Raw genomic sequence first — 27,984 nt, 5'->3', positions numbered from 1 at the left:
TGCGACCTTATGGACCATAGTCCTTGGAATTCTCCTGGCCAGAATACTAGAGTGAGTAGCCTTTCCCTTCTCTAGGGGATCGTTCCAACCCAGGGATCGAACCTAGGCCTCTTGCATTGTGGGAGGATTCTTTACCAGCTGAGCCACAGTTCAGTTCAGTTCAGTCGTTCAGTTGTGTCCGACTCTTTGCAACCCCATGAATCGCAGCACACCAGGCCTCCCTGTCCATCACCAACTCCCAGAGTCCCCCCAAACCTATGTCCATTGAGTCAGTGATGTGATCCAACCATCTCATCCTCTGTCGATCCCTTCTCCTCCTGCCCTCAATCTTTCCCAGCATCAGGGTCTTTTCAAATGAGGCAGCTCTTTGCATCAGGTGGCCAAAGTATTGCTTCATCAGTTGGAGGATGTATTCTACTACATTTTACTGCTTGTACACTCACAGAGTGGTTCTGAGTTCTCTTCTAGGCATCTGAACAGATTAAAAACCTTTCTACATATGGTTTTCTTTGTTTCTCTCTGCTAAATTCTGAATGATTTCTTCATAGTTATCTTCTTGTTCACTGATTTTCTCTTGAATTGTGACTAATTGCCATTAAATCCATATATTGGGTTTTTAATCATTTATATTTCTAGAAATTCTTTTTGTTTTCTTTTCAAATCTTCTTAGTCATTCTACAGTATATAGTTTCTTGTTCACAGTATATATTTGAAGATTCAAAAAAATTCTTTGAGTGTTATAAATATGTTTACCATGGAGACTATCTCTGATAATTCCCTCATCTGAAGTACTCATGAGTCAGTTTCTTCTATCATTTCTTGTGGTTCTTGCCTGTGATTCCTTGTTTCCTTTGTGATTTGTACTTGTTTATGAACTGCTCATTTTCTTTAGACTTTTAATTGTGAAAAATCTCTGGGATCTGGGAGAGATGTGTGTTCTTCCAGAAAGGATTTATAATTACTTGTGTGAGTCTAGGCTCTCTAAATTATATCCTCAGTTTGTGGGCTTTCAGACTACCCAAACCATGTGAAATTGAGCTATAAACCTGCAGGAAACCAGTTTGTCATTCTAAAATATTAATCACCATTTTTAACCAGTACCCTCTAGTTTCCAGATTTAAGAGAGTTTTCTTTTAGTTTTCAGCAATGTGGAATATTTCTGGCCTACCCTTTCCCTGAATATAAAACCTTTTAGAATCTCAGTTGTAAGAAGATAAATATCTGCCTGGGACAGGTTTAGGCTTTGAATATTAGTTTTCATACACAGTTAAACTGTAAAAACTGAAATTCAAATTCACTTTTTGGGGAAAAGATCTTAGAATAAATGCTGTCCAACCTCCTGTGCTTATTTGACTGAGTTCCTTCATCACTAAACCTTTGCTTTGAATTGTATACATTTTCATGTATCCTGCCATATTACTGAAAATATGAATCAATTAAAAACACTCTGTGAAAGAGATTTTGACTCAATATGCAGCTATTTTTATAATTTCCTTTTCTTTTGCTGAGGTAGAATGTTTCATTATTCTTTCCTTCATGTAGTTTCAGCTTTGTTATCTCTACTGGAGATGAGAATATATTAATGTTTCATCAGAAAACACATACAAACTGTTGTATGTTGAGGCATTTGCCTGAATGCAGAGACATGAATGGACTTGTTATCTAATTCCTGGCAAATATTAATAAATGGCTGAGATAATGGCTTTCTTGAGAAAAAGAAAGAGATTGACTGTCTTCAAGGGCCCTAACAGCCACCCCCTTTTCTAGATATTTTGTGTGCCATAACTCTCAACTTAGAACATTAGATAGCAGTATATTTAATTGCTATATGAAAATTTTCACTGAATTCTGATTGAATAGTACCCCATTTTGGGGGGAACCATACTATAGCAAATGGTTACATTATAAAATAAAATATTGTACTTATAAATTAAATTCGAAATCCCCCTTGAGGCATGCACACTTCTGCATTACTGGCTTCTACCAACGATTTTTTAACTTTCACGTGCTAGTTTCCCTCACTTCACAATCCTTGAGTCACACTGAACTTTTGAGTTTTCACCTTAGGCTTCCATGTGTGTTGAGCCTTCTTAGAATTTCCTTGCCTGTCTTCTACTGGAACATTTCTAGTCATTTTCTGGTCTTACCATAAATGTCTTTTGCTCAGACATCTTTCCTACCCACCAATTTAAAATAACTTTTAAGTTATTAATACTTTATATTTTTGTAGGATCCATCATATATCAAAATCATATCTGACTGTGGTTGTCTAATGACTGGCCTATGTAAGCTCTTTGAGGCCAGAGAATGTGTCCAAGTTTTTACTGGTATTTCAATAAATAATCAAATTTACAAATAACAGCATAGCATAAAATCTCAGTTTCATATGCTCTAAAATGATAGTAATAATTAACTTTCACATTTTCTAATGGAAGTTAAAAGAAAATGTTGGCGTAAGAAGTAGATTCTAAAGTAGACATACAGATATTCACTAAATGGCCTGCCATGAACTCCACCACCACTGATTACAGATGTACACATGTGCTTCAATAAAATTCCAAATGAGTCATATCGTAGAGCTAGTTTTTGTTTGTTTTTAAGTAGTTGAAACAGTCAATGAGAAAATATAAAGGCCTCTCTGAGAATACTTTGAGTTTATAACAGAAGGATGAGTTAAAACTGGCTACCTGAATTAAGAGGAGAAAAATCAGGTAACTCAGTAGAGAGAATGAATAGAAGTTTCAAAAAAATGAAAGAAGTCTATTTGTAACTGGAATGCAAGCAGTGAACAGATGTGGATGAAGCAGTGATGTGAGATGCTGCTGATTAAATAATCAAATATCATACTAGCCTTATAGGTCATTGTTATGAACTGAATACTTGTGCCCCATGAAAGCCCTAACTTGACTGTTTTTGGAGACAGGACCTGTGAGGTAAGAAAGGTTAAATCAGGTTATAAGGGTGGGCCCCTCACATGATAAGGCTGGTGTCCTTATAAGAAGGACTTCCCAGATGGCCAGTTGGTAAAGAATCTGCCTCCAAATACAGGAGATGCAAGAGACACAGATTCAACCCTTGGGTTGGAAAGATTCCCCGGAGTAGGAAATGTCAATCCACTTCAGTATTCTTGCCTGGAAAATTCCATGAACAGAGGAGCCTAGCAGGCTACAATCGATGGGGTCACAAAGAGTAGGACATTACCGAGCAGATCCACTCACATGCATGGCAACAAACTGGTCAAAGAGGAAAAAGAAGAGAGAGAAAAAATAAAAGTATATGTATATGAAGAGGAAAAAAATAGCAGAGCTTGTTCTCTGTCTGCCATGGAGGACACAAGGGAGTAGATGTCTGTAAGCCAGGAAGAGGGCCCACACCAGAAAACAAACCCTGTTTGCCCTTGATCTTAGAATTTCCAACCTCCAGAACTGTGAGAAAATAAAATTCTGCTTAAGTCAGGCAGTTTGTGGTATTTTTATGGCAACCTGAGCAGACTGGGATAGTCACATCCAATGTAAGTCTTTATCTTAAAAACAATAAATGACTATTGATACTGTGTTCTGACCTAAAACAAGTTTGGCCTTTCATCATTGTCAGGTTCCTTTGGTAAATATTTGTATTCACAAATAGTTTGAGTAGGTTGTTCACATAGATGGTATTACGATGAAAGAAATTCTTTAACTTAATATTCTCATATATGGAATGAATAGAAATAAGCTATAAGAACAGAAATTCAGGGCAATGTCCTTAGACACTTTGGCACATGTCTTACATTAAAACAAGGGTGATGATATTCTTTTTAAAGGCAATCAGATAGTTTAGATAATAAAATTCTGCATATAGTAGATAGAGTCAGGACAAATAGAACTCTAAAATTAAAGGACTATTTCCAATTTATCAGGCTACTGTGTGTGTCAGAATTTCATTCTTCATCAATGCAAGAGTATTATTAGACTTAATATAACATTTCCAGTGAACCGTGTATCTTGTTGTGGTTCACTTGTTAAGCTGTGTCCAACGTTTTGAGATCCTATGGACTGGAGCCTGTCAGGCTTTCTTGTCCTTCACCATCTCCTGGAGTTTACTCAAATTCATGTCCATTGAGTCAGTTACTCCATCCAACCATCTCAGCTTGTATCACTCACTTATCCTCCTGCCCTCCATCTTTCCCAGCATCAGGTTCTTTTCCAATGAGTAAGTTCTTTGCATCAGGTGACCAAAGTATTGGAACTTCAGCTTCAGCATCAGTCCTTCCAATGAGTAAACAGGATTGATTTCCTTTAAGATTGACTGGTTTGATCTCCTTGCTGTCCAAGGGACTCTCAAGGGTCTTCTCCAGTAGCACAGTTCAAAAGCATTAATTCTTTGGCACTCAGTCTTCTTTCTGGTCCAAGTCTCACATCTATACATGACTACTGGGAAAACTATAGCTTTGACTCTGCAGGCCTTTGTTGGCAAAGTAATGTCTCTGCTTTTTAATACACTGTCTGGGTTTGTCATACCTTTTCTTATGAGCAAGTGTCTTTTAATATCATGGCAGCAGTCACTGTCTAACTCATATTTTCATTTAAAAATTACTTCTAATATATTTCATTCTAAATAAGCCCTCTGATATATATTTCTATGGTTATGTGCCGGGTGCATATGTAACTATTCCTGAAATGTGCATTTCTGACTGCACGCATGCTAAGCCACTTCTGTCGTGTCTGACTTTTTGTGACCCTATGGACTGTAGCCCGCCAGGCTCCTCTGTCCATGGGATTCTCCAGGCAAGAATACTGGAGCAGGTTGCCATGTCCTCCCCCAGGGAATCTTTGCAACCCAGGGATTGAACCCGCATCTCTTATGTTTCCTGTATTGGTAGGTGGATTCTTTACCACTTGTGCCACCTAGGAAGCCCATGCATTTCTGATTAATACAATTCAAATGCTAACATCCCCTAGGATATAAACTGAGGTTAAATTATTTACATATGTGTTATACTGTTTCTATTTAAACATTTGAAAAGTAAATCATCTGAAAGTCTAATAAAGATTTGTCAGTGTGGATGTGATACAGTCATGTTTCTGCTTTTTAGAAGATCACTTGTGAAGGAGGGTTCAACATATACAACCAAAAAAATGTGATACAGAACATTAACAAAATGAAAGATGAAAATCATATGATCACCTCAATAGGTGCAGAAAAAGCATTTGACAAAATTTGAAAACATTTTATGACAAAAACTCTCAAAAAATGGAGTATAGCATCAGTTCAGTTCAGTCGCTCAGTCCTGTCTGACTCCCTGCAACCCCATGAATCGCAGCACGCCAGGCCTCCATGTCCATCACCAACTCCCGGAGTTTACTCAAATTCATGTCCATTGAGTCAGTGATGCCATCCAGCCATCTCATCCTCTGTAGTCCCCTTTTCCTCCTGCCCCCAGTCCTTCCCAGCATCAGGGTCTTTTCCAATGAGTCAACTCTTCACATGAGGTGGCCAAACTATTGCAGTTTCAGCTTTACATCAGTCCTTCCAGTGAACACCCAGGGCTGATCTCCTTTAAATGGACTGGTTGGATCTCCTTGCAGTCCAAGGGACTTTCAAGAGTCTTCTCCAACACCACAGTTCAAAAGCATTAATTCTTCGGCACTCAGCTTTCTTCACAGTCCAACTCTCACATCCATACATGACCACTGGAAAAACCATAGCCTTGACTAGATGGACCTTTGTTGGCAAAGTAATGTCTCTGCTTTTGAATATGCTATCTACGTTGCTCATAACTTTCTCAAAATAATAGAGACCATGTATGAGAAGCCTGCAGCTATCATACTCAGAGGTGAAAAGCTAAAAGTTTTTCCTCCATGATCGGGAACAATTCAAGGGTGCACTCTTTTGCCACTTTTATTTAACATAGTATTAGAAGTCTTAGCCAAAGCAATGTGACAGGAAATGTAAATAAATTAAAGGCATCCAAGTTGGAAACCAAGAAGTAAAATTGTGTGTATTTTCAGATAACATGGTACTTCATGTAGAAAATCCTGTAGAATACACCCTAATTTTTTTTTCAGTAAAGTTGCAGGATATGAAATCAACATGCAAAAATCAATTGCACTTCTATATATTAATAATGAACTGTCTATAAAAGAAATAAGACAATTCCATTTATGATATCATTAAAAACAATAAAATATCTAGGAATAAATTTAACTAAAGAGGTGAAAGACCTCTGAAAACTGTGACATTGATGAAAGAAATTGAGAAAGACACAGATAAAAGGAAAGATATCACATGTTTATGGATTGGAAGAACTTAATATTATAAACATGTCCACACTACCAAGTGATATATATAGTCTATGCAATCCCTCCCAAATACTGATAGTATTTTTCAAAAAAATAGAAAAATAATCTTAAAATTTTTATGGAACTATAAGGACCATAATTACCAAAAGCAATCTTGAGAAAGAACAAAACTGGATGCATCACCCTCACTTATTTTGAACTGTATTATAAACCTGTAGTAATCAAAACAATGTGTACCGGCATAAAAACAGACACATAAGATCAGGGGAACTGAGCAGAGAAGCCAGAAATATACCTACGCATATATGGTCAAATAATTTTAACAAGGGCACAAAAATCACACACTGGGGAAAAGATAATCTCTTCAATAAATGGTATTGGGAAAATTGTATATTCACATGCTAAAGGATTAAACTAGAACGCTATTTTATATCATTTGTAAAATTTAACTTGAAATGGATTACAGACTTAAGTGTAAGACCTGAAATCATGAAACTCTCCTATAAGAAAACATATGGAAGAAGCTCCAAGTTGTTGGTCTTGGCAATGATTTTTTAAATTTTGACACCTAGCCACAGGCAACAAAATTAAAAAAAAAAAAGCTATATCAAAGTAAAAAGATTCTGTAAAGCAAAAGGAACAAAATGAAAAGGCTACTTGTGGAATAGGAGAAAATAATTGAGAACCATATATCTAAGGGATATATATCTAAGGGATAATATACAGGATAAGGGATTAATATACAGGATATATAAAGAATTTATGCAATTCAATAGCAAATAAATAACCCAGTTAAAAAATGGGCAAGGAATCAGAATAGACATTTATCCAAAGAAGATGTACAGATGGTCAGTAGGTACATGAAGACGTGTTCAAAATCGCTACTCAGGAAAATGCAAATCAAAACCACAATGAAATATCACCTCACACATGTTAGGATGAGAGCGAAGTTGCTCAGTCATGTCCGACTCTTTGCGACCCCATGGACTGTAGCCTACCAGGAATCTCCGTCCATGGGATTTTCCATCCATGGGATTTTCCAGGCAAGAGTACTGGAGTGGGTTGCCATTTCCTTCTCCAGGGGATCTTCCCAACCCAGGGATCAAACCCAGGTCTCCTTCATTGTAGGCAGACGCTTTACCGTCTGAGCCACAAGGGAAGCCCCATGTTAGGATGGCTACTATCAAAAAGGCAACAGATACCATGGGTCTTGGAAGATATGGAGAAAAGGGAACACTAGTGCACTGATGGTGGGAATATAAATTGGGTTGGAAAACACTATAGAGGTTCCTCAAAAAATAAAAATAGAAATGTCATATGATCCAGTAAATCCCATTTCTGGGTACACATCCAAAGGAAACAAAATTAGTATTTTGAAGAGATATTTGTACCCGTATGTTTATTGTAGCATTATTCACAATAGCCAAAATGTGGAAATAATCCTTCCGTTGACAAGTTAATAGGTAAGTAAAATGTGGCGTATGTTCAGCTATAACAAAAAAGGAAATTTGGGCCAACGTGGATAAACCTAGACTGCATTATGCTGAATGAAATAAGTCAGAGAGAGAAAAACAAATACTCCATAATCTCACTTATAAGTGGAAACTGAAAACACACACACACACACACACACACACACACACACACACACACACAACTGAACTCATAGCAGCAGAGAGTAGATTGGTAGTTGTCAGGCATGGATGGGGGAAATAGAAAGATGTGTATTCAAGGATGCAAATTTCCAGTTATGAGTTTTGAAACTCTAATTGATAGCTTGTTGTGTATACTAACAATTCTATACTGTAAACTTGAAATTTGAAGTTCAGTTGAGTTCAGTCACTCAGTCGTGTCTGACTCTTTGTGACCCCATGAATCGCAGCACACCAGGCCTCCCTGTCCATCACCAACTCCAGGAGTTCACTGAGACTCACGTCCATCAAGTCAGTGATGCCATCCAGCCATCTCATCCTCTGTCGTCCCCTTCTCCTCCTGCCCCCAATCCCTTCCAGCATCAGAGACTTTTCCAGTGAGTCAACTCTTCGCATGAGGTGGCCAAAGTACTGGAGTTTCAGCTTTAGCATCATTCCTTCCAAAGAAATCCCAGGGCTAATCTCCTTCAGAATGGACTGGTTGGATCTCCTTGCAGTCCAAGGGACTCTCAAGAGTCTTCTCCAACACCACAGTTCAAAAGCATCAATTCTTCGGCGCTCAGCTTTCTTCACAGTCCAATTTTCACATCCATACATGACCACAGGAAAAACCATAGTCTTGACTAGACGGACCTTAGTCGGCCAAATAATGTCTCTGCTTTTGAATATGCTATCTAGGTTGGTCATAACTTTTCTTCAAGGAGTAAGCGTCTTTTAATTTCATGACTGCAGTCACTATCTGCAGTGATTTTGGAGCCCCCAAAAATAAAGTCTGACACTGTTTCCACTGTTTCCACTGTTTCCCCATCTATTTCCCATGAAGTGATGGGACCGGATGCCATGATCTTCGTTTTCTGAATGTTGAGCTTTAAGCCAACTTTTTCCACTCTCCTCTTTCACTTTTATCAAGAGGCTTTAGAGTTCGTCTTCACTTTCTGCCATAAGGGTGGTGTCATCTGCATATCTAAGGTTATTGATATTTCTCCTGGCAATCTTGATTCCTAAATGCCCTCATCTCTCTCTCTTTCTGTCTCTCTCTCTCTCTCTGTCACACACACACACACAGTGACAACTGTGTGAGGTGATGGATGTGTTAACAACTTTCATTGTTGTAGTTCATTTTGCAAAGTATACATACATCAAATTGTCCCACTATATAACTTAAATTTATGCAATGCCATATGTCATTTATACCTCAATAAAACTGGGGCAGACAACATCACAAAAGAATCTCAAGCAAAAAGAAATCACTTATGAACAGTTGGGATAATAGATAGAGAATGTGGGATGGCAGAGGCATTGTAGAGACCATTTATGGAAATCATTCACTATTTATGAAGAAAAGTTGAGCTGTGATAGAGGCAGTTTGGATAGAAATAAATTAATGGATTTGAGATTTTTTTAAGATGAAAATTTAAAAGAATCCAGTGCTGTATTAAATGTTTCAAGGGAGTTGAAGGTGTCAAGAATCATTTGTAAGTTTAAGTTGCTCCACCACATGTGTGGAAGTAATCTTTGCTAGGTTAGGAAGCATTAATAAAGACCAGGTTTGAGTGTGGAAGGGAATACACTTACACATGTTGATTTTGTAGACATCAAATTATTTTTGGATTATTTCATAATATCTTTGAATTAGAATTATCTTAGGAGAGATGTTAAGAAGGCAGTTCAATGTATTGCCCTGTATTTAAGAAGATAGCTTATATGTGGAGACATAATTTGGGAGTCATCTAATTGCCCATTGATGGTATGTTTATTAGTGTGCCTAGGAGTACCTAGTGAGAAAGAAAGAGCATATAGATCCTTGAAGTACTCCTTCACAAAGGACCTGTTAGAGAACAATGAGTTTGTAAAGAAGAAATAGCCATAGAAATAGAAAGAAAACTTAAGAGATATTATAGAAGCTAATGGAAGAGAAGGTATTCAGAAGAGGGGTACATCGTTGGATTTTATTGTAGCAGAAAAGTCAAGAAAAGGGATTTACTATATCATTTTAGATACAGGAGAGCCATTATTGCTCTTTGTAATATCTATTTATATTAAATGAGGGGAAACCGGATGGGGTACAAGGGAAAAAAACTGGAAACTCAGGGATTTTTCAGGGTTTGTTAATTGTCTGGAAATAGATCTCTTTTCCATGGAATTGTGTCCTTCTATACATTCTTACATTGTGTGTGTGCATGTATGCTAAGTTGCTTCAGTCATGTCCAACTCTGTGCAACTCTATGGACTGTAATCCACCAGGCTCCTCTGTCCATGGGACTCTCCAGGCAAGAATACTGGAGTGGGTTGCCATGCCCTCCTCCAGGGGATCTTCCTGACCCAGAGATCGAACCCACATCACTTATGTCCCCTGCATTGGCAGGTGGGCTTCCCTGGTGGCTCAAACTGTAAAGAATCCACCTGCAATGAGGGAGACCTGGGTTTGATCCCTGGGTTGGGAAGATCCCCTGGAGAAGTGAATGGCTACCCACTCCAGTATTCTTGCCTGGAGAATTCCGTGGATAGAGGAGCCTGGCAGGCTAACAACCCATGGGGTCACAACGAGTTGGACGCGACTGAGCCACTAAAGCACAGCACACCACAGCACCACCTTGGAAGCCCTTCACATATATATGCAGTTCACATAATGTAAATCGCAGTTTTGGCTTAAGGCTTCCCTGGTGACTCAGATGGTAAATAATCCTGCAATGTAGGAGACCTGGGTTCAATCCCTGGGTTGGGAAGATCCCCTGGAGGAGGGCATGGCAACCCACTCCAGTATTCTTGCCTGGAGAATCCCCATGGACAGAGGAGCCTGGCGAGCTACAGTCTGTGGGATCAGAAAGACTTGGACATGACTGAGCAACTAAGCACAGCACATTGTTTTGTTGTTCTGGGACTATTTTCTACAGTCAAATAAATGAATGTTTTATGTAGGAAATCCCCAGCATCATCTAGCTGCTGGATGTAGGTTGTATCAGTAATTTTGGATTTTCCCAGTATTTTGACAAATAACCATTTGTAGGCACTCACCTAATGTGTGACTTTGGATGTTAGGCATACTTGAAGGGAATACGTTCACAATCTAGCTTAAGTTCAGTCCTGGATGGAGCAAGTTCCTATGAAGGAAGCATGGCTATCATTTATTATCCCAGTATCGATTGCAAGATTTTCTTAGTTATTCTTTCTGGCTCTTTAATATAAATTATGAAGTTATAGGTGACCCTGCAAAATCATGAACTATGAAGTAAAAGCAGGAGCTGGCTTCACTTTGGATATTATTAATTCAAAACAATTAGATTCTAACAATCTTAATTCTAATTATTTTGTGTCTGTCCAGTCTTATAAATTGCCTACATTTGTTCTCAAGTCTCTCAGGCTTATCTGCTATTATTTCTCAGAAACATTAACAAGTTTTTATGATGATTACAATATGATGTTCAGTCTAGATAAAAATGTATTATAGAATTGGCAAAAAGTCAGAAGCAGCTTCATTCCGGTATGATGTTTTTGTGCTCCCATTACTGGTGCTGTTGTTATAAATTTGACATTGAAGGAGGTTCTCTTAATCTGTACATGATCAGACCTGAAGATCACCTTTGAAGAGGAAATGTTTGAAAACTAAATTTTAGTTTTGCTAGTTGGAGAAAAACCCTCAATAAAGCTTTCCACCACCATTCCTTTACATCTAATTGAGCTTATTTATGAATTTTAGCTCACTCATCCATTACTCCAGAAAGCTTGTACTGAGCTCTTTGGCTGATGTAGATGCCTCTTTTTTTGGTGGCTTAGCGTCTTGATCATATCTATTATAGAACTTTTCATATTGAAACCTTATCGTTATCTGTCTTTCCCACTGAGCGTTCATGGGAAGAATGGACCTTTCTGATCCATTATTGTAGCTCCAGTGTGTAGCAGGCTGCAGTCACATAATAGGAGCTTAATTGAATCATATTTAAGCATAAAATAGTCATAATACTATTTATGATTTTCTAGAGGATCATTTCATTATGCAAAAATCTTGAAATGGAAATTTTCAGTTCTGTAAATAAGTGGCAGAAAGAGCGTACATGCTCCCATCCTCACAGTCTCAATTGCTCCTTTTACTGACTTCTCTGTGCCAGTGCAACATATTTATTTGAAACTTTTGATAATAGAAATAAAATGTTATAGATGGAAAAAGCTGGAGAGAATCTAGTCAATGGATCCCTCTCATTTAGTGACTGCGTTGCTGTGTTTCCACTCCCTTTCCAATGGACTTGTATTTGGATCATTTTTTTCTCTCAGTATAGTGCAGATATTTTTTTTTGTTTTGGTTTTGTTTGTTTGCTGTTTTGCTTTGCCCTTGCCCATTCAGTATGCATTCCACCTTCTTCTGGTAACAGTATCCCATTGTTTATTCAGTGTCCTGATCTAAGGGAGGGCAAAGGATTCATACCTGTTTCTATACTTTGATCTTTGTGCCTCTTTTGTAACTAGCTGACATTACATGGAGAAGGAAATGGCAACCCACTCCAGTATTCATGCCTGGAAAATCTCGTGGACTGAGGAGCCTGGTGGGCTACAGTCCATGGGGTTGCAAAGAGTCAGACACGACTGAGCAACTTCACTTACATTAGAAAAATACATACATGTGTTTGATTCTCCCTCAGTTAAAATGTGAATTCAGGAAAGGAGTAGCTTAATCTCTGTATTTACTCTACTCTGTTTTCCTATTTCTACCCATGTTTTTCCTCAACATTTATTTATAGTACTAAGTAACTGAATGACCAGTCACCAAAAGCTAATTGAGCTTTTTAAAGCTAATTTAAGCATTAAATATCAATTTAAAGTGATATCTGGGTCTTTCAGATCTTATGGTTTGGATTCAATGACTGTGATAAAATACATAGTCTATATAAGAGGCCCACAGATCCTCATCAGCTAGGTTCTAAGCTATATATAAACTGTGAAAGTGAAAGTCACTCAGTCCTGTCCGACTCTTTGCGACCCATGGACTATAGAGTTCATGGAATTCTCCAGGCCAGAATTCTGGAGTGGTAGCCTTTCCCTTCTCCATGGGATCTTCCCAACCCAGGAATCAAACCCAGGTCTCCCACATTGCAGTCAGACTCTTTGCCAGCTGAGCCACAAGAAAGCCCACATAAATTATATGTATAATCAAATTATGGCCTATTTGCATATTAATCTTATTTTTCAAGTTAACAAATGTTCAAATGATTTAAATTATGCCAGGTTAGTTTAAGAATGCCCATTTAGTCTGTGAAATGTTAGACTCCGTTAGATTAAAGAAAAAGAAAGTGAAAGTAACCTCTTTGAAACCAGAATTCTAATTGGAAACCTTAAGATTTCAAAACAAGAATCTATGTTCTGAATTTCTGTTGCATGTGTTTAGATGGGTAACCTCCTTCAGACTTGCTTTCTTCTTTAGCCTCTTTCCCTCAGGGATTTAAAAGAAAAACTAAAACGAAATATCAGTTCACTAAAGCAGGCACCCTGCCCCGAGGTTTGGCAAAATGCATCCTGTCTTACTTGTCTTCTGAGGCATCTACAAGGGAAAAAAAAATCAGTTTACTAAAGTCAGCCCCTCTGGCCAAAGTCTTTCTCACTTCCAAATAATGAATTCTAAATGGAAAGGAAGAAAAAGTAGAATACCAGCATCTTGTTAAAAGTTTCCAAAATTTTATGAAAGCAAAAATAAAAAAATAAATTACACTGAAAGAACTGGTAAAAAAACAACTTGCAGAGTGATCACAGTTACTACTTGAGGGCTGTGAAGTGCTCTTCTCATCAAATGATATTTCTCTGCAAATGCTCCATAAGTTGCCCAGGTGATGGCAATAACAAAAGTCTTATTCTTAAAGGTTTTATTTGCAGATATATTTTGAACAGAGTTTAGCAGGACAGAGGTAGTCCAAGTAGGAAATAAAATCTGGATTTTTCAGAAACAAGGATGAAAGGATTATTTTGCAGCACTCAATATTGCAATCTAAATGTGGATTTGATCCGAATTAACTTCTGGAATAGACCATTACTGCCCTAATTTTTGACCAGTAGCTGAAAACAATTTTCATGAAAAGTAGAGACACTTTCAAAATTAAAATGTGGTTGATATCTAAAAGTTAAATATGAATATTTTAATTTTTGTCTGCTTTTATGTGAATATGAATAAATGCTTAAAGACAGGAATACCTTGCATGTTTTTATTTCAAGATTTAAATGAAAGTTTCACGTTATGCAGAGAGGTCATTGGTGCAACTCTAATGGCCATTTAAGAATCATACAATCTTTCTGCTCATAGAGTGTTTAATGAATAAAGGTAGATGTAGAAAGGAGAAAAACATACACACAAAATATTAAAACTGCAGAAGTCAGACTCACACAGTGAAGGCTAGAGTTAATTGCTGAGTGTGTTAAGATACCCCCAGGCTTACCACACACTCTATATTCCCTGAGTCATATGTTGCAAGTCCCCACAAGGAAGTGATTTAGTTTGCAAGATGCCTCCTGGAGCTATTAAACCATTTAAAATGAATACAGTGATGTAACAGCATTGAGAACCAGAGACATCCTTTGGTGTTCCCCAAAGTGTGTTCTGGAAAACACTAATATGGAAATATGCTCCAGAGGAAGAAAGCATGCTGGCTCAGCTAAGTTTGGAAATCTCCACATGGCGTTCCTCTCAGAGAATTACTGTATGCATTAACACCATTCAGGTTTGGGAAATACTTCAGTAAAAAAGAGTTCGACTTTATTACCTGCATATTTACCAGACTTAGATGACACTGAAGTCGTTTAAATAAATAACGCTCACTAGCTTCAAACAGAGCTACTGAAATAGGCATATCTTTGGGGAAATGCTGATAGAAGGTCACTTTACTACTGAAATCAGTGTCAGGCAAGTTGAGTTAAAAGATATATTATGTATTCCAGTCACTGGACTGGAATATTCTTCTTTTAAAGTTTAGAAAATAAATTCTCACATTCCAGTTTCTATGTCAAGTTCTGAGAGTTCCATTGGCAGGTGGATGCTTATCTTTACATGCCTTTACAACCAAAAAAATTGTCTAGCCCTCCAGAGCAAAGGATTGAATACAGAAATTTGAAGACTGCAGAAACAAGGGACTGGCATGTTTTAAGATCTTGTTTGGTGAACTGTCCAAGTTCTAATCATTCATCATTAACATTTGCATTATTCCCTTGCAAACTCTTCCCCACACCAGAGTAATGTCTAAGGTGCAACGTTGACCCCCATAACTCATGTTCCTAGTGTCTCTCAGTGGCTCATTTTCTGGATGAAACTTTCAACGTTTCTGGAATTTATTAAAACCACATTCTTTTTCTTTAAAAAAAAAACACACTCTTTCTTTTCCAATATTAAGTTGGATAAACACTACACATTTCTCCAGATGTTTCGATTTACTGAATCCATAGACTTTTAGCTGGACCTGACTCTACAACAACCTACAAGCCTTGGAATACACTTAATAAAAAATCTTTCAGAAGTAAGCACAGCAGCCTTCTTTCTAACATTAATATATTGCCTGAAATAACAAGGTCACTTATTTCCAATGTTTGAAGTGGATCATAATGTAAAAATAACATGGAACTTTGCTGGATCTACTAGAGTTTAAGGGCTACCCTGGTGGCTTAGCAGTAAAGAATCTGCCTGCAATGTGGCAGACTAGGAGTTGATCCCTGGGTTGGGAAGATCCCCTGGAGGAGGAAATCGCAACACACTAAAGTTTAATAAAAAAACAAGATAAAGTTTAACAGAGAACAGTCATGCCATTGACTTGTAGTGTGGTGTGGAGAAGAGCCCCCAAACTCGGTAACAGTTTCGTTCTGTTGTACATAACTATCAGAAAGGGAGAAAATGACGATAGTTGAGAGTGCTTTGTGGACTCTCAAAGAAAATATAATGGGCACTTCAGGAGTGAAGCACATTAATGTAATCAGTTACATAAAAAGAATTGCCTGAATGAACACTGTGGTTATTCTGAGGATGGATAGAATTGAATCCTTTCAGCATTCTATATAAGATAGAAATAGTCTGTTCACTTTGGCTGTGAGAAGTACCCAAGGGAGAATACATACCTTCTATCCCTTCACTCTTCAAGAACCATTTGCCACTTGAGGGCATTGACTGGCAAGTTGTCTAGTCTGTCATTTCTCCCTCCTGCACAATAATCCACCACTGTAATCTGCCTTTGTGTTTGTTCAGGTGACATCCGTTTTTGTCACTTTTGGGCTTAATAAAGTGACATAATCCACACCCTTAAACAAATGGCTGCATTGAGTAACTGAGGAGGCGATATCATTACATATGAAGTAGAACTATTGTTCAACATTTCCATCAGTGGTACTGGTTCATGCAGGGTTCCCAGATCTCCTGTTACAAAAAGGCTGAAGGCTTAAGTAGTTCTGATGGGTGACACCACATCGTGTACACTTAATCCCTCCTTGAGCAGCCTAATTTTCTGAGAAATACATAAATGAATGAAGACAGTGCCGATTCGGTGCATTTTCATTTCAAGACGATTATCTTTTTACTGTTTCTTATTTTGCGTCAGCATTCTGAAGCTGTCGATGAAGAGCAGCAGAGTAGAAATAAAAGGTGGAAATAAAAGTGTTGCAGTTGAGTAATGGAGTCTAGGAGCCTTAGCTTTGAAAGATTATTATTCGTTATACAGCAGAGCACCCGTGTTGCTAGTGCTTTTAATGTTTTTAAATGCTACCAAATGTTTCGTTGACTAACCCATTCCCAGGGGTTCCGTATAATTCTTTTAGGTCGCTCAGGTACTGCTTTCTAAATTACCGTGGTGGTGAATTCAATTACTACTGTACTCTTTCAGTGGCCTAAAAGAATAAATGGTCTTTCTAAAATGTTTTTCTCTTTGGAAAGGTCTAGAGTGTTAGGGCTGAATAGGACCTTAGAGATTATCTGATTCAGTGTTCCATAAACTTGTCTGATGACAAGATTCTCCAGAGAACTTGTTTTCAAAAATATAGATTCTCAGGCTTCTTCTCTGGATACTCTGTTACAGTATATTTGACATGGGGCCCAGGAATCTACATTTTGTAATGAAGATTCCAAATAACTAAGGTGGGTTTGGGAAAAGCCAAATTAGTTCCACTTTTTAATTTTATGGATGAAGAAGCAGATACCTAGATAGATTAAATGATTCATCTAAATTATACTGTACAGAATATTTTGAAAAATTGAGATTATTTCAGGAAAAAAGTTTTGATGGGCAACTTACATGCATCTCATAGTACAGAGTGTATTTTCTTATAATTTAAGCCTTCTATATTGAATAGAACAGTGCTATTTAGAAGACTGTGACAGTAGTGATGGAAGATGCTTGACTCTGCATACGACAGTGGTACTCAAGAATTATTTTGCCCCACAAGTGACATTGGGCAATGTCTGGAGATAGACTTTGGTGTCACAGCTAAAGGAAAAGAGGTGCTACTGGTATGTAGTGTACAGAGACAGAGATGCTACTAAACACATTGCCACACACAAGACATCCTCCTACAGCAAAGAATTATTTGGGCCACAATGTCAGTAGTGTCCAAGTTGGGAAACCCTGGTATTAATTGCTTCTTGAGGATTGTCTCCTTTTGAGATACTTAATAGTCCTGTCTGGGCACATTTAAGAAGTACAATACAGTTTCCAATTTTCTTCCTGAAATTAGATAGAAAGCCTTATACCAAAGTTAAGCAGGTCATTTATTGACCCATGTCAGGCTATTCTTAGGCTGGGTGAAATTCTTTTTTTTTTTTTTTTTTAAATTTTAGGATGGTGCAGTAAAATCCTTTTAGGATTCTTCTTCTTTCGTCTACTCAAATATCTAGACATGTCATCCCTAGTACACCTCAATTATGTCTGCTTTGACCTTTCTGCATTCTTTATCTAGATCACCCAAATTCTAATTCCATGGGATCCGCTAAAAGCTACAGTGTCAATGTCTGCTGAGTTTTAACAGAAATTGAGACAGTTTCGGGCATAATCTTAACCTAAAAGCTAAGTGAATAGAATACACAATTTACTTAGAGTAACTTATTTTCTTTTCTTTTTTTTTTTTTAAACTTTTAATTTTTACTTTATTTTACTTTATAATACTGTATTGGTTTTGCCATACATTGACATGAATCCACCACGGGTGTACATGCGATCCCAAACATGAACCCCCCTCCCACCTCCCTCCCCACAACATCCCTCTGGGTCATCCCCGTGCACCAGCCCCAAGCATGCTGTATCCTGCATCGGACATAGACTGGTCGATTCTTACATGATAGTATACATGTTCCAATGCCATTCTCCCAAATCATCCCACCCTCTCCCTCTCCTTCTGAGTCCCAAAGTCCGCTATACACATCTGTGTCTTTTTTGCTGTCTTGCATACAGGGTCATCATTGTCAGTATGATTTTTTTCCCTAATATGTCTCAGTTTTATCTCCTCTCTGTCTCTGTTGTCAGTACTTAATTCAGATCCTCATTGTCTTTTTAGTAAACCATTGAAAGAAACACTTAACTAACTCTCAACTTTTCTGCCACTTTTGCTGTTTTCTTACCGTTTTTTTACCTAAACTATTTTGTAAAGTGCTTTTTCCTCCAGATTTTCCCCCATCTTAAAATTTTCCTGATTAAACCAATAGGTAGTTTCTCCCCATCAATAGAATGTTTCTCAATTGTGGATTACATATGGAATCTTTTTAAAGAGGAAAGAAATCATTTTATCTTAACTGGTATCTGCTTAAATTATTTGATTGTAATATCACATGTATTTATGTATAAACATAAAATCAAATTCTAATTTATGTTTAAAGTTTAACATAACTGTGAAACCAAAACAAATTTTCAAATTAAAAATGAACCAAACTATTCAACAAATAAAATTCAAATTTGCAATATAGCTCAGTAAGACAGTTAATATTGTCCTGAAACTAAAACATTGCTTTCAATGGCCTTGTGTTCGTTATTTTCAAGTGCCTGTGCGATATGGTAAGCTGTGGTGTGACTCTATTCATCTAATTCTTTATTCTGTCCCTGAAATCAGTGCATTATTTAAATATAAAACCTGCCTCTGTTCTTTTCATATTAGCCCAGGACAGATAAATGTACACTAATGCAAACAAAATGCAAAACAAGGATAAACACTGATACTAGAAATTGATAAGCTACATCAGACAATTCTCATATTATTTTCTTGTATTTATTTATATTGTATTATTATAAAGGAGCAAATCACAGAATTAAGAATTCTTGTTAAATTACAGGGAAGGCTTTGTGTTTGAGCACTGTTTCCTCAACAATGGGAAAGACTGACCTATAGAATTGAGTCCAGATGCCACAGCAAGGCATGTAAAGTCTTCAATATCCACTGCTGTTCTTTTCTCATCCCTCCAGGCTCATCCATGGTATTTGCTGTTTTAGTACTTATTATTTAGTGTTGCTGAGCTCATCAGACTGCCTTGCTCCCATACTATTTCACCTCTCTGTGCTTTTGCTTGTGGTACTTGGTCTACATTTTTTTTCCTACCAGTTTTGTTTTTTATGTTTCTTAATCATCCTTCAAGATCAAGCCTAGATGTCTTTTCCTCTCAAACCATTTCTAGAATCCCAGGGTGAAATGTACCTCTCCTCTGTGGATTCAGGGTACCCAGTGACCTTCCCTAAACTGTCTCCTCCCTTGTGACAGTGCTCTGTCATCACCTCCCTCTATCAGAGCTACAATAAATAGTAGGGATGGTACCACTAGCCCAGGTCCTGTCACACCAGGAATCACTCTAGAAATACATGTATATATAGTAAGCTGAAATGGCCCATTTTCAACTGAAGACCCATCTCTGGTAACCAGGCTAGCTTTTGTTTCTTTGTACATATGTTTGTTTCCAATACTCAGAATTGAATGTACTTTAAGAAAACATGGCATAGTTGAAAATGCACAGTATTTAAAATCAAAGGACTTGATTTCACATCTTGCCCTGTCATTTGTTCTTGTGTGTAAGATGGAGATAATCACCATTTCACACTCTTTTTGCAGATGTGCAAAATTTTGGCATAATATTTGGTAAACAGGCATATATGCAATAAAATATTAGTTTCTTTCCTATGTTATTGCTTTACTTCTTTTTATGGGCTGTAGTTATTTAAAATTGTTATTGTTACCAGTGAAGTTTCAAATTTATATACCTCCTTATTATAGTCAGATTGAGGCCCACTATTAGTTATTTTTTTCTGAATTGTGCTTCTGCTTTACTGTATAAAATAGATGGGACAATCCATCTTTCCTTTTCTTCCTCGCAGGATATCTCACTCCCTTTAACTATTTATATTTATTCAGAACGTTTTATTTTTTTTCTTTTATTGCCACAGGCATGAGAGAACCTCTACTTTGTTCTTACTGCCTAGAAAAATCTGTCTTCTTCCTTCTCTTTGTAGTCCATTTTCATCAAAAAGCATCTACTTTGAGGAGCATTTTCTTTACCTGCATTATATTATTGAATTTTCCTTTTTTATGCTTTCATACAGTTATGAGAATCTATAGCTTCAGTTCTTTTGGTAATAGGCTTAAGGCTCTTAGATAACACAAAATTTATTGTTAAAGTAAGTCATGTGGAGTTCAGCAAGATGGAAAATTTCTCTAATCAGTAGGTCTCCAGCTCTTACATGTGTTTTATAAACAAAAATAGATCAAAGTTAGATATGAAAGCAACTGATTCTGATTTAGCTGATGCTTACAAGGAAAAACAAAAAATGGAATTAAAAGGTGGCAGTTTTTTTATTATAGAATGAAATGACTGTAACTACATAAAGCTACAAAAAGCATTCCTAATATGAAATTCTTAATAATGGACACTTACTGGTACAAGAAAATTCAGACTAGATGGAAAAAAGTGTCACAGATCTGTTGATAGCCAAAGGATGAAGTAAGCAGCAAAGGGATGCAACCAAGTGTCACTAGCGACAAAGTATTTGAGTTTCAACTTAACACTGAGAGGATAGGAATAATGAAACCAATTCGTCATAAAGCAGCAGGCATGAGTTGATGACCCACAGGAGATCCCTGTTATCAAGAATTATGCTCTGGTCCTGTGCCTTCTTAAAGACTGAAAGCTCTGTATGGCGCTAGTGCTTTTGTATTGGATTAAGGCTGCACCTGTCATACTCTGATCCATTTCACCTTCAACCAACTCTCTGAACGCCATTCAGATTAAATCTGCAGTGCTTTTTGGTGAAGAGAGTCATGACTAACAGAAAAAAAAAAAAAAAAAAAAAGCTATGAATGCTTGAAACATCAGAGGAAATGCATTTGGTTCTGTTTTTACCCTGTTTGTCCCAGTCTCGAAGAGTACCACTTTACCATCTGGTAGGAAATAAAAGAGAACCTTAGGGTCTTGTTTTCTAAGTTGGGAATAAAATAATTTGAGTTGGAAAATCTCAGTGAATAGTTAAAAGTTCACAAGTACTGACCTCAGGCCCTTTTGTATGCATGTCGCCTGCATTTGGGGTTCAGTTAATGTATGTCATTGCTAGAGACTGAGCACTGTTTGACAGCTTGCACAGAGAAGAGAAATTAACAGAAAGGACTCCTCCATGCATTTCTGCTTCTATATCTCTTGTACAGTGTAACTATCTGTTTGAAAAATTAGAATTATTAGGGCTGTTATGGTCATATACATCTGATTCCATGACTTGGGGTCTTGGTTCTCAGTTGGTTTTAACTTCTTACGAGAATACCAATGTTTGTTTATATTTCAGATTGACTCAAAAATGTTCTTTCTTAATTTTCATGTCAGCTACTGGGTATGCAAAATTACATTCTTTGCTCTTGAAGATTTTCAGATTACTGGAGGAGAATATAAAGATAATTCTTTAAGATAATGACAAGACAAGCCATAGGCTGGAAGAAAATATTTGCAAAAGACATATATGATAAAGGACTGTAGGTTCATTGCAACATATATAGCAAATGTGCTGTGCTGGTACAGGATGGTAAAGGCATGCATGTATGGAGTCAGAAATTATATGGAGACTTTATACTTTCTATTCAATTTTTTGTGAACCTAAAACTAAAGAAATTGATTTTTTTTATGCTCATCACATCTTTATTGCTTGAGAAATTACAAAGGTTTTAGGAGCTCTGGTCAGGATCTATGGATGAAGACTGAAATGTAATTTTTTACTGTATCACAATAATCACGCCTTAACATCACAAATTTACAGTGGAGCCAACTGTAGCCCTACCAAAACAGTGAATGAAAGAAAAGGGAAATTAGTCTCTACTTTCTAGAAAGTTTTAAAATGAAGATCAAAGGACTAAATAGTCAGTTTCAAAATATCTGTTGTTAAATTTAATCCAGTTAAAGGTGAGGCTCCAACTGTTAAGTCCAAGTACTAGAAAAAATTTCAAGTGATTGCCACTACTCTAAATCTATTCTTTCTTTGATTATTATTATAGCACATACTAGTTTAAAATACTTTTCCCTCAGAGTTTCTTTTTTTAATATAAATTTATTTTAATTGGAGGTTAATTACTTTACAATATTGTATTGGTTTTGCCATACATCAACATGAATCCGCCACGTGTTCCCCATCCTGAAACCTCCTCCCTCCTCCCTCCCCATACCGTCCCTCTGGGTCGTCCCAGTACACCAGCCCCAAGCATCAAGTATCATGCATCGAACCTGGACTGGCGATTCATTTCTTATGTGATATTATACATGTTTCAGTGCCATTCTCCCAAATCATCCCATCCTCTCCCTCTCCCACAGAGTCCAAAAGACTGTTCTATACATCTGTGTCTCTTTTGCTGTCTCACATACAGGGTTATCATTACCATCTTTCTAAATTCCATACATATGTGTTAGTATACTGTATTGGTGTTTTTCTTTCTGGCTTATTTTGCTCTGTATAATAGGCTCCAGTTTCATCCACCTCATTAGAACTGATTCGCATGTATTCTTTTTAATGGCTGAGTAATACTCCATTGTGTATATGTACCACAGCTTTCTTATCCATTCATCTGCTGATGGGCATCTAGGTTGCTTCCGTGTCCTGGCTATTATAAACAGTGCTGCGATGAACATTGGGGTACACGTGTCTCTTTCAATTCTGGTTTCCTCGATGTGTATGCCCAGCAGTGGGATTGCTGGGTCATAAGGCAGTTCTGTTTCAAGTTTTTTAAGGGATCTCCACACTGTTCTCCATAGTGGCTATACTAGTTTGCATTCCTACCAGCAGTGTAAGAGGGTTCCCTTTCCTCCACACCCTCTCCAGCATTTATTGCTTGTAGACTTTTGGATAGCAGCCATTCTGACTGACATGAAATGATACCTCATTGTGGTTTTGATTTGCATTTCTCTGATTATGAATGATGTTGAGCATCTTTTCATGTGTTTGTTAGCCATCTGTATGTCTTCTTTGGAGAAATGTCTATTTAGTTATTTGGCCCATTTTTTGATTGGGTCGTTTATTTTTCTGGAATTGAGCTGCAGGAGTTGCTTGTATATTTTTGAGATTAGTTGTTTGTCACTTGCTTCATTTGCTGTTATTTTCTCCCATTCAGAAGGTTGTCTTTTCACCTTGCTTATAGTTTCCTTTGTTGTGCAGAAGCTTTTAAGTTTAATTAGGTCCTATTCGTTTATTTTTGCTTTTATTTCCAATATTCTGGGGGGTGGGTCATAGAGGATCCTGCTGCGATTTATGTTGGAGAGTGTTTTACCTACGTTCTCCTCTAGGAGTTTTATAGTTTCTGGTCTTACGTTTAGATCTTTAATTCATTTTGAGTTTATTTTTGTGTATGGTATTAGAAAGTGTTTTAGTTTCATTCTTTTACAAGTGGTTGACCAGTTTTCCCAGCACCACTTGTTAAAGAGATTATCTTTAATTCACTGTATATTCTTGCCTCCTTTGTCAAAGATAAGGTGTCCATAGGTGTGTGGATTTATCTCTGGGCTTTCTATTTTGTTCCATTAATCTATATTTCTATCTTTGTGCCAGTACCATGCTGTCTTGATGACTGTGGCTTTATAGTAGAGCCTGAAGTCAGGCAAGCTGATTCCTCCAGTTTCATTCTTCTTTCTCAAGATTGTTTTGGCTGTTCGAGGTTTTTTGTATTTCCATACAAATTGTGAAATAATTTGTTCTAGCTCTGTTAAAAATACTGTTGGTAGCTTGATAGGGATTGCATTGAATCTATAGACTGTTTTGGGTAAATATGCTCATTTTCACTATATTGATTCAGTTTGTTTTTTAAAATGATTAAACCAATTCATCATGCCAGATGGTATGAAAGAAGGGTTGTAAGACGTGTAGAAGCCCAGAGAAGAGGGGCTTATTCAGCCTAGAGGGGTTTCAAGAAGACTTCATAGAACCGATGGCTTTTAGACCAGGATTTAAGGGTAAATAGAAGTTGCCCTGTAGGAAAGTGCAAGGCAAGAATTACAGGTAGAGGTGAAGAAATGAGGAGGAGGTTTAGAAGAGAGGAAAGGAGCAAGAAAAAATGAGATATGACATACTTGTGAATGCCTTGTAATTCTGACTGAAACTAGAGTTTTACTGTAGACATAGGCAGGTCATTGGACTAGTGTGGCATATTGGAAATCTAATCCATTTTATCAGCTGGACATTTTTGTCTCAGTTTGCTGTTGAAGAAATTAAGGCAAAAAGAACTATAAGAACTGCCCAAGTTCATATGGCTGGTCAGTGTCAGAGCTAAGACTCAGATCCAGACATCATGATATCAAAACTCAGCTCCCTGAACACACTGCAGGAGATAGTGTGGGTAAAACCTTCAAACTGGGAAGAACAAAATATAGGTCCGATGTCATTGTCCATTTTTTGTTTTTGCAGGTTTCTTCGGAAGGAAATAAACCGGCAGCTTCAATCAACTTCAATTCCGTCCTACCTTCATGATGTTTCCCTTGGTCAGAAATGCACTAAGTAGTCTCAGGATCCGAAGGATTCAACAAATTAGACAGAGTCACTCAAAACACTCACCAGATTTTCATGACAAATACGGTGATATCCTATTAGTCACTGGAACCTCTTTCTGTCTTGTTACATGGGTATTTCTAGTCACACAGATTGGCATACAGTGGGGCCGCTCCCCTGTTGGCAGAGTCGCCCCACAAGAGTGGAATGAAGAGTAGCCATAACAGTTACTGTAAAACAGAATTGTTTCAAGGTCAACTTGTTCTTTAAGCACTCTGCTGCTCATTAAAATATAGCATAATTGAAGAAATAAAATGCATGTGAAACTGTTTAAAAATCATTGAAAATAGTCATTATTGTGCGTGAAAGCGAGGCAGTAGTGGTATGTATAGATTCCAGGGCATTATGAAGAATAAATATTTGAAAGTGGAATTAATGAAACATGTACTTTTCTGGTTTAATAATTTACATATCCTTCAGCAGATATACATACATAGGTACTTTACAAAGGGGCTTCCCAGGTGGCACTAGTGGTAAAGAATCTCCCTGCCAAATCCAGGAGGTGCAGGAGACTTGGGTTTCATCCCTGAGTCTGGAAGATCCCTGGAGGGAGAAATAGCAACTCACTCCCATATTATTGCTGGAAGAATATCATGGACAGAGAAGCCTGCTGGGCTACAGTCCACAGGGTCGGAAAAGAGTAGGATGTAAATGAGCATCTGAGCACACACATACACTTTACAAATTTAATTGTCTGGCAAATCCTATTAAATCTTACTTTAAAACAATTCATAATTGACCATTTTTCCTTCCCTGATCTGAACCAACATACTTTCACTGGGGTTATTATAAAAACTTCCTAGCCTGTCTCCTTTTCTTTACACTTGGTGACCCCCAAGCCTGCCCTGCACCCCCCCAACCCAGTCACACACTGTTTTAAGGACAACAGCAAGAATGATCATTTTAAAACATTAGTCTAGTTGGGCTTCTGTGGTGGCTCAGACAGTAAAGACTCTGTCTGCAATGCAGGAGACCTGGGTTCAATCCCTGGGTCAAGAACATCTGGGGGAGGGCATAGCAACCCACTCCAATATTCTTGCCTGGAGAATCCCCATGGATGGAGGAGCCTGGCAGGCTGCAGTCCATGGGGCCACAAAGAGTCGGACACGACTGAGTGACAAATCAGAACACAGTGATATTACTCCTTTCTTCAAAACCCTGCAGCTTCCCCCTTCCCTCCAGAGTACCCAGAACCCTTCGATGCTGCACTGCTCAGTTTCACCCCTGCATCAAGACTTCTGCATTTGCTCTTCTCTCTTCCTGGAACACATTTCCTCCAGACCCTGTATGACTCACTCCATCACACATTTTCTTGGTTTTGTTTGCATACTGTCTTTTCAGAGAAGGTCTCTGACTACACTTTTGAAAATTGCAAACCCTGCTTAGACCAGGCTTTGTTTATTCTGTCTACTTGCTTTATTTTTCTCTATAGGATTTTCATCATCTGACACATAGGATGTATTTTATTATTAATTGTCTGTTTATCAGTTCAGTTCACTTCAGTTGCTCAGTCGTGTCCGACTCTTTGCAATTCCATGAATTGCAGCACGCCAGGCCTCCCTGTCCATCAACTCCGGGAGTTCACTCAGACTCGCATCCATTGAGTCAGTGATGCCATCCAGCCATCTATCATCCTCTGTCATAACCTTCTCCTCCTGCCCCCAATCCCTCCCAGCATCAGAGTCTTTTCCAATGAGTCAACTCTTCGCATGAGGTGGCCAGAGTACTGGAGTTTCAGCTTCAGCATCATTGCCTTCAAAGAAATCCCAGGGCTGATCTCCTTCAGAATGGACTGGTTGGATCTCCTTGCAGTCCAAAGGACTCTCAAGAATCGTCTCCAACACCACAGTTCAAAAGCATCAATTCTTTGGTGCTCAGCTTTCTTCACAGTCCAATTTTCACATCCATACATGACCACTGGTAAAACCATAGCCTTGAGTAGATGGACCTTTGTTGGCAAAGTAATATCTCTGCTTTTGAATATGCTAGTCATAAATGTAACTAAATACTAGTGTGTTTGTTTGTTCCCTTGGTGTCTCTAATTTTCTTGAAGAGATCTCTAGTCTTTCCCATTCTGTTGTTTTCCTCTATTTCTTTGCATTGATCACTGAGGAAGGCTTTCTTATCTCTCCTTGCTATTCTTTGGAACTGTGCATTCAGATGCTTATATCTTTCCTTTTCTCCTTTGCTTTTTGCTGCTCTTCTTTTCACAGCTATTTGTAAGGCCTCTTCAGACAGCCATTTTGCTTTTTTGCATTTCTTTTCCATAGGGATGGTCTTGATCCCTGTCTCCTGCACAGTGTCACGAACCTCCATCCGTAGTTCATTAGGCATTCTATCTATCAGATCTAGGCCCTTAAAACTATTTCTCACTTCCACTGTATAGTCATAAGGTATTTGATTCAGGTTGTACCTGAATGGTCTAGTGGTTTTCCCTACTTCTTCAATTTAAGTCTGAATTTGGCAATAAGGAGTTTATGATCTGAGCCACAGTCAGCTCCTGGTCTTGTTTTTGCTTAGCTTCTCCATCTTTGGCTGCAAAGAATATAATCAGTCTGATTTTGGTGTTGACCATCTGGTGATGTCCATGTGTAGAGTCTTCTCTTGTGTATAAAACTCCATAAAAGCATAGTTTAGGAACTTGTTTTTTTTTTTTTTTTCATAACTTTGACCCTACAACAGGGCCTGATAAATTAGGTCTTAATTACTGGTTGAATTAATGACTGATTTGAGATAATTCAAAGTCCTTCTTAGTCTGAAAATAATGCATTTGTTTACCACTGTGGGTTTGCAGTGATTACTGGAGATTTTATTAGTATCTGTTGCTACTTTACAAAGTGCTTTAAAATTTAGTGATTTGAAACGACTAACATTTTTTATCTCACAGTTGCTGTGGGTCAAGAATCTGGGTATGACCTAGCTGGATATCCCAGGTCCAGGATCCTAAACTTCTTCAAAGTATCAGACAAGGCTGCTATTATTTTAAGACACAACTGAGGGAGGATCCATATCCAAATTCACTCATATGGCTGTTGACTGGTCTGAGGGCCTGACTGGACTGTG

At 37.7% G+C, this 27,984-nt stretch overlaps 1 protein-coding gene across 1 annotated transcript; it reads left to right on the top strand.

Moving 5' to 3' along the window:
- The first annotated feature begins 24,839 nt into the window (after window positions 1–24,839).
- Window positions 24,840–25,079, top strand: COX7B2 (cytochrome c oxidase subunit 7B2). The gene has a single exon (XM_068975723.1). The coding sequence runs from the start codon at window positions 24,840–24,842 to the stop codon at window positions 25,077–25,079; it is 240 nt and encodes a 79-aa protein (XP_068831824.1).
- The last annotated feature ends 2,905 nt before the right edge of the window (window positions 25,080–27,984 follow it).

The sequence above is a fragment of the Capricornis sumatraensis genome, chromosome 7, assembly GCF_032405125.1.
Source record: "Capricornis sumatraensis isolate serow.1 chromosome 7, serow.2, whole genome shotgun sequence".
NCBI classification, from domain to species: Eukaryota; Metazoa; Chordata; class Mammalia; order Artiodactyla; family Bovidae; genus Capricornis; species Capricornis sumatraensis.
This window is presented reverse-complemented; position numbering and strand designations above follow the sequence as displayed.

What these genes read in the sequence shown, in the direction of transcription:
- COX7B2 (XM_068975723.1), top strand. Translation starts at nt 24,840, where the DNA reads ATGATGTTTCCCTTGGTCAGAAATGCACTAAGTAGTCTCAGGATCCGA.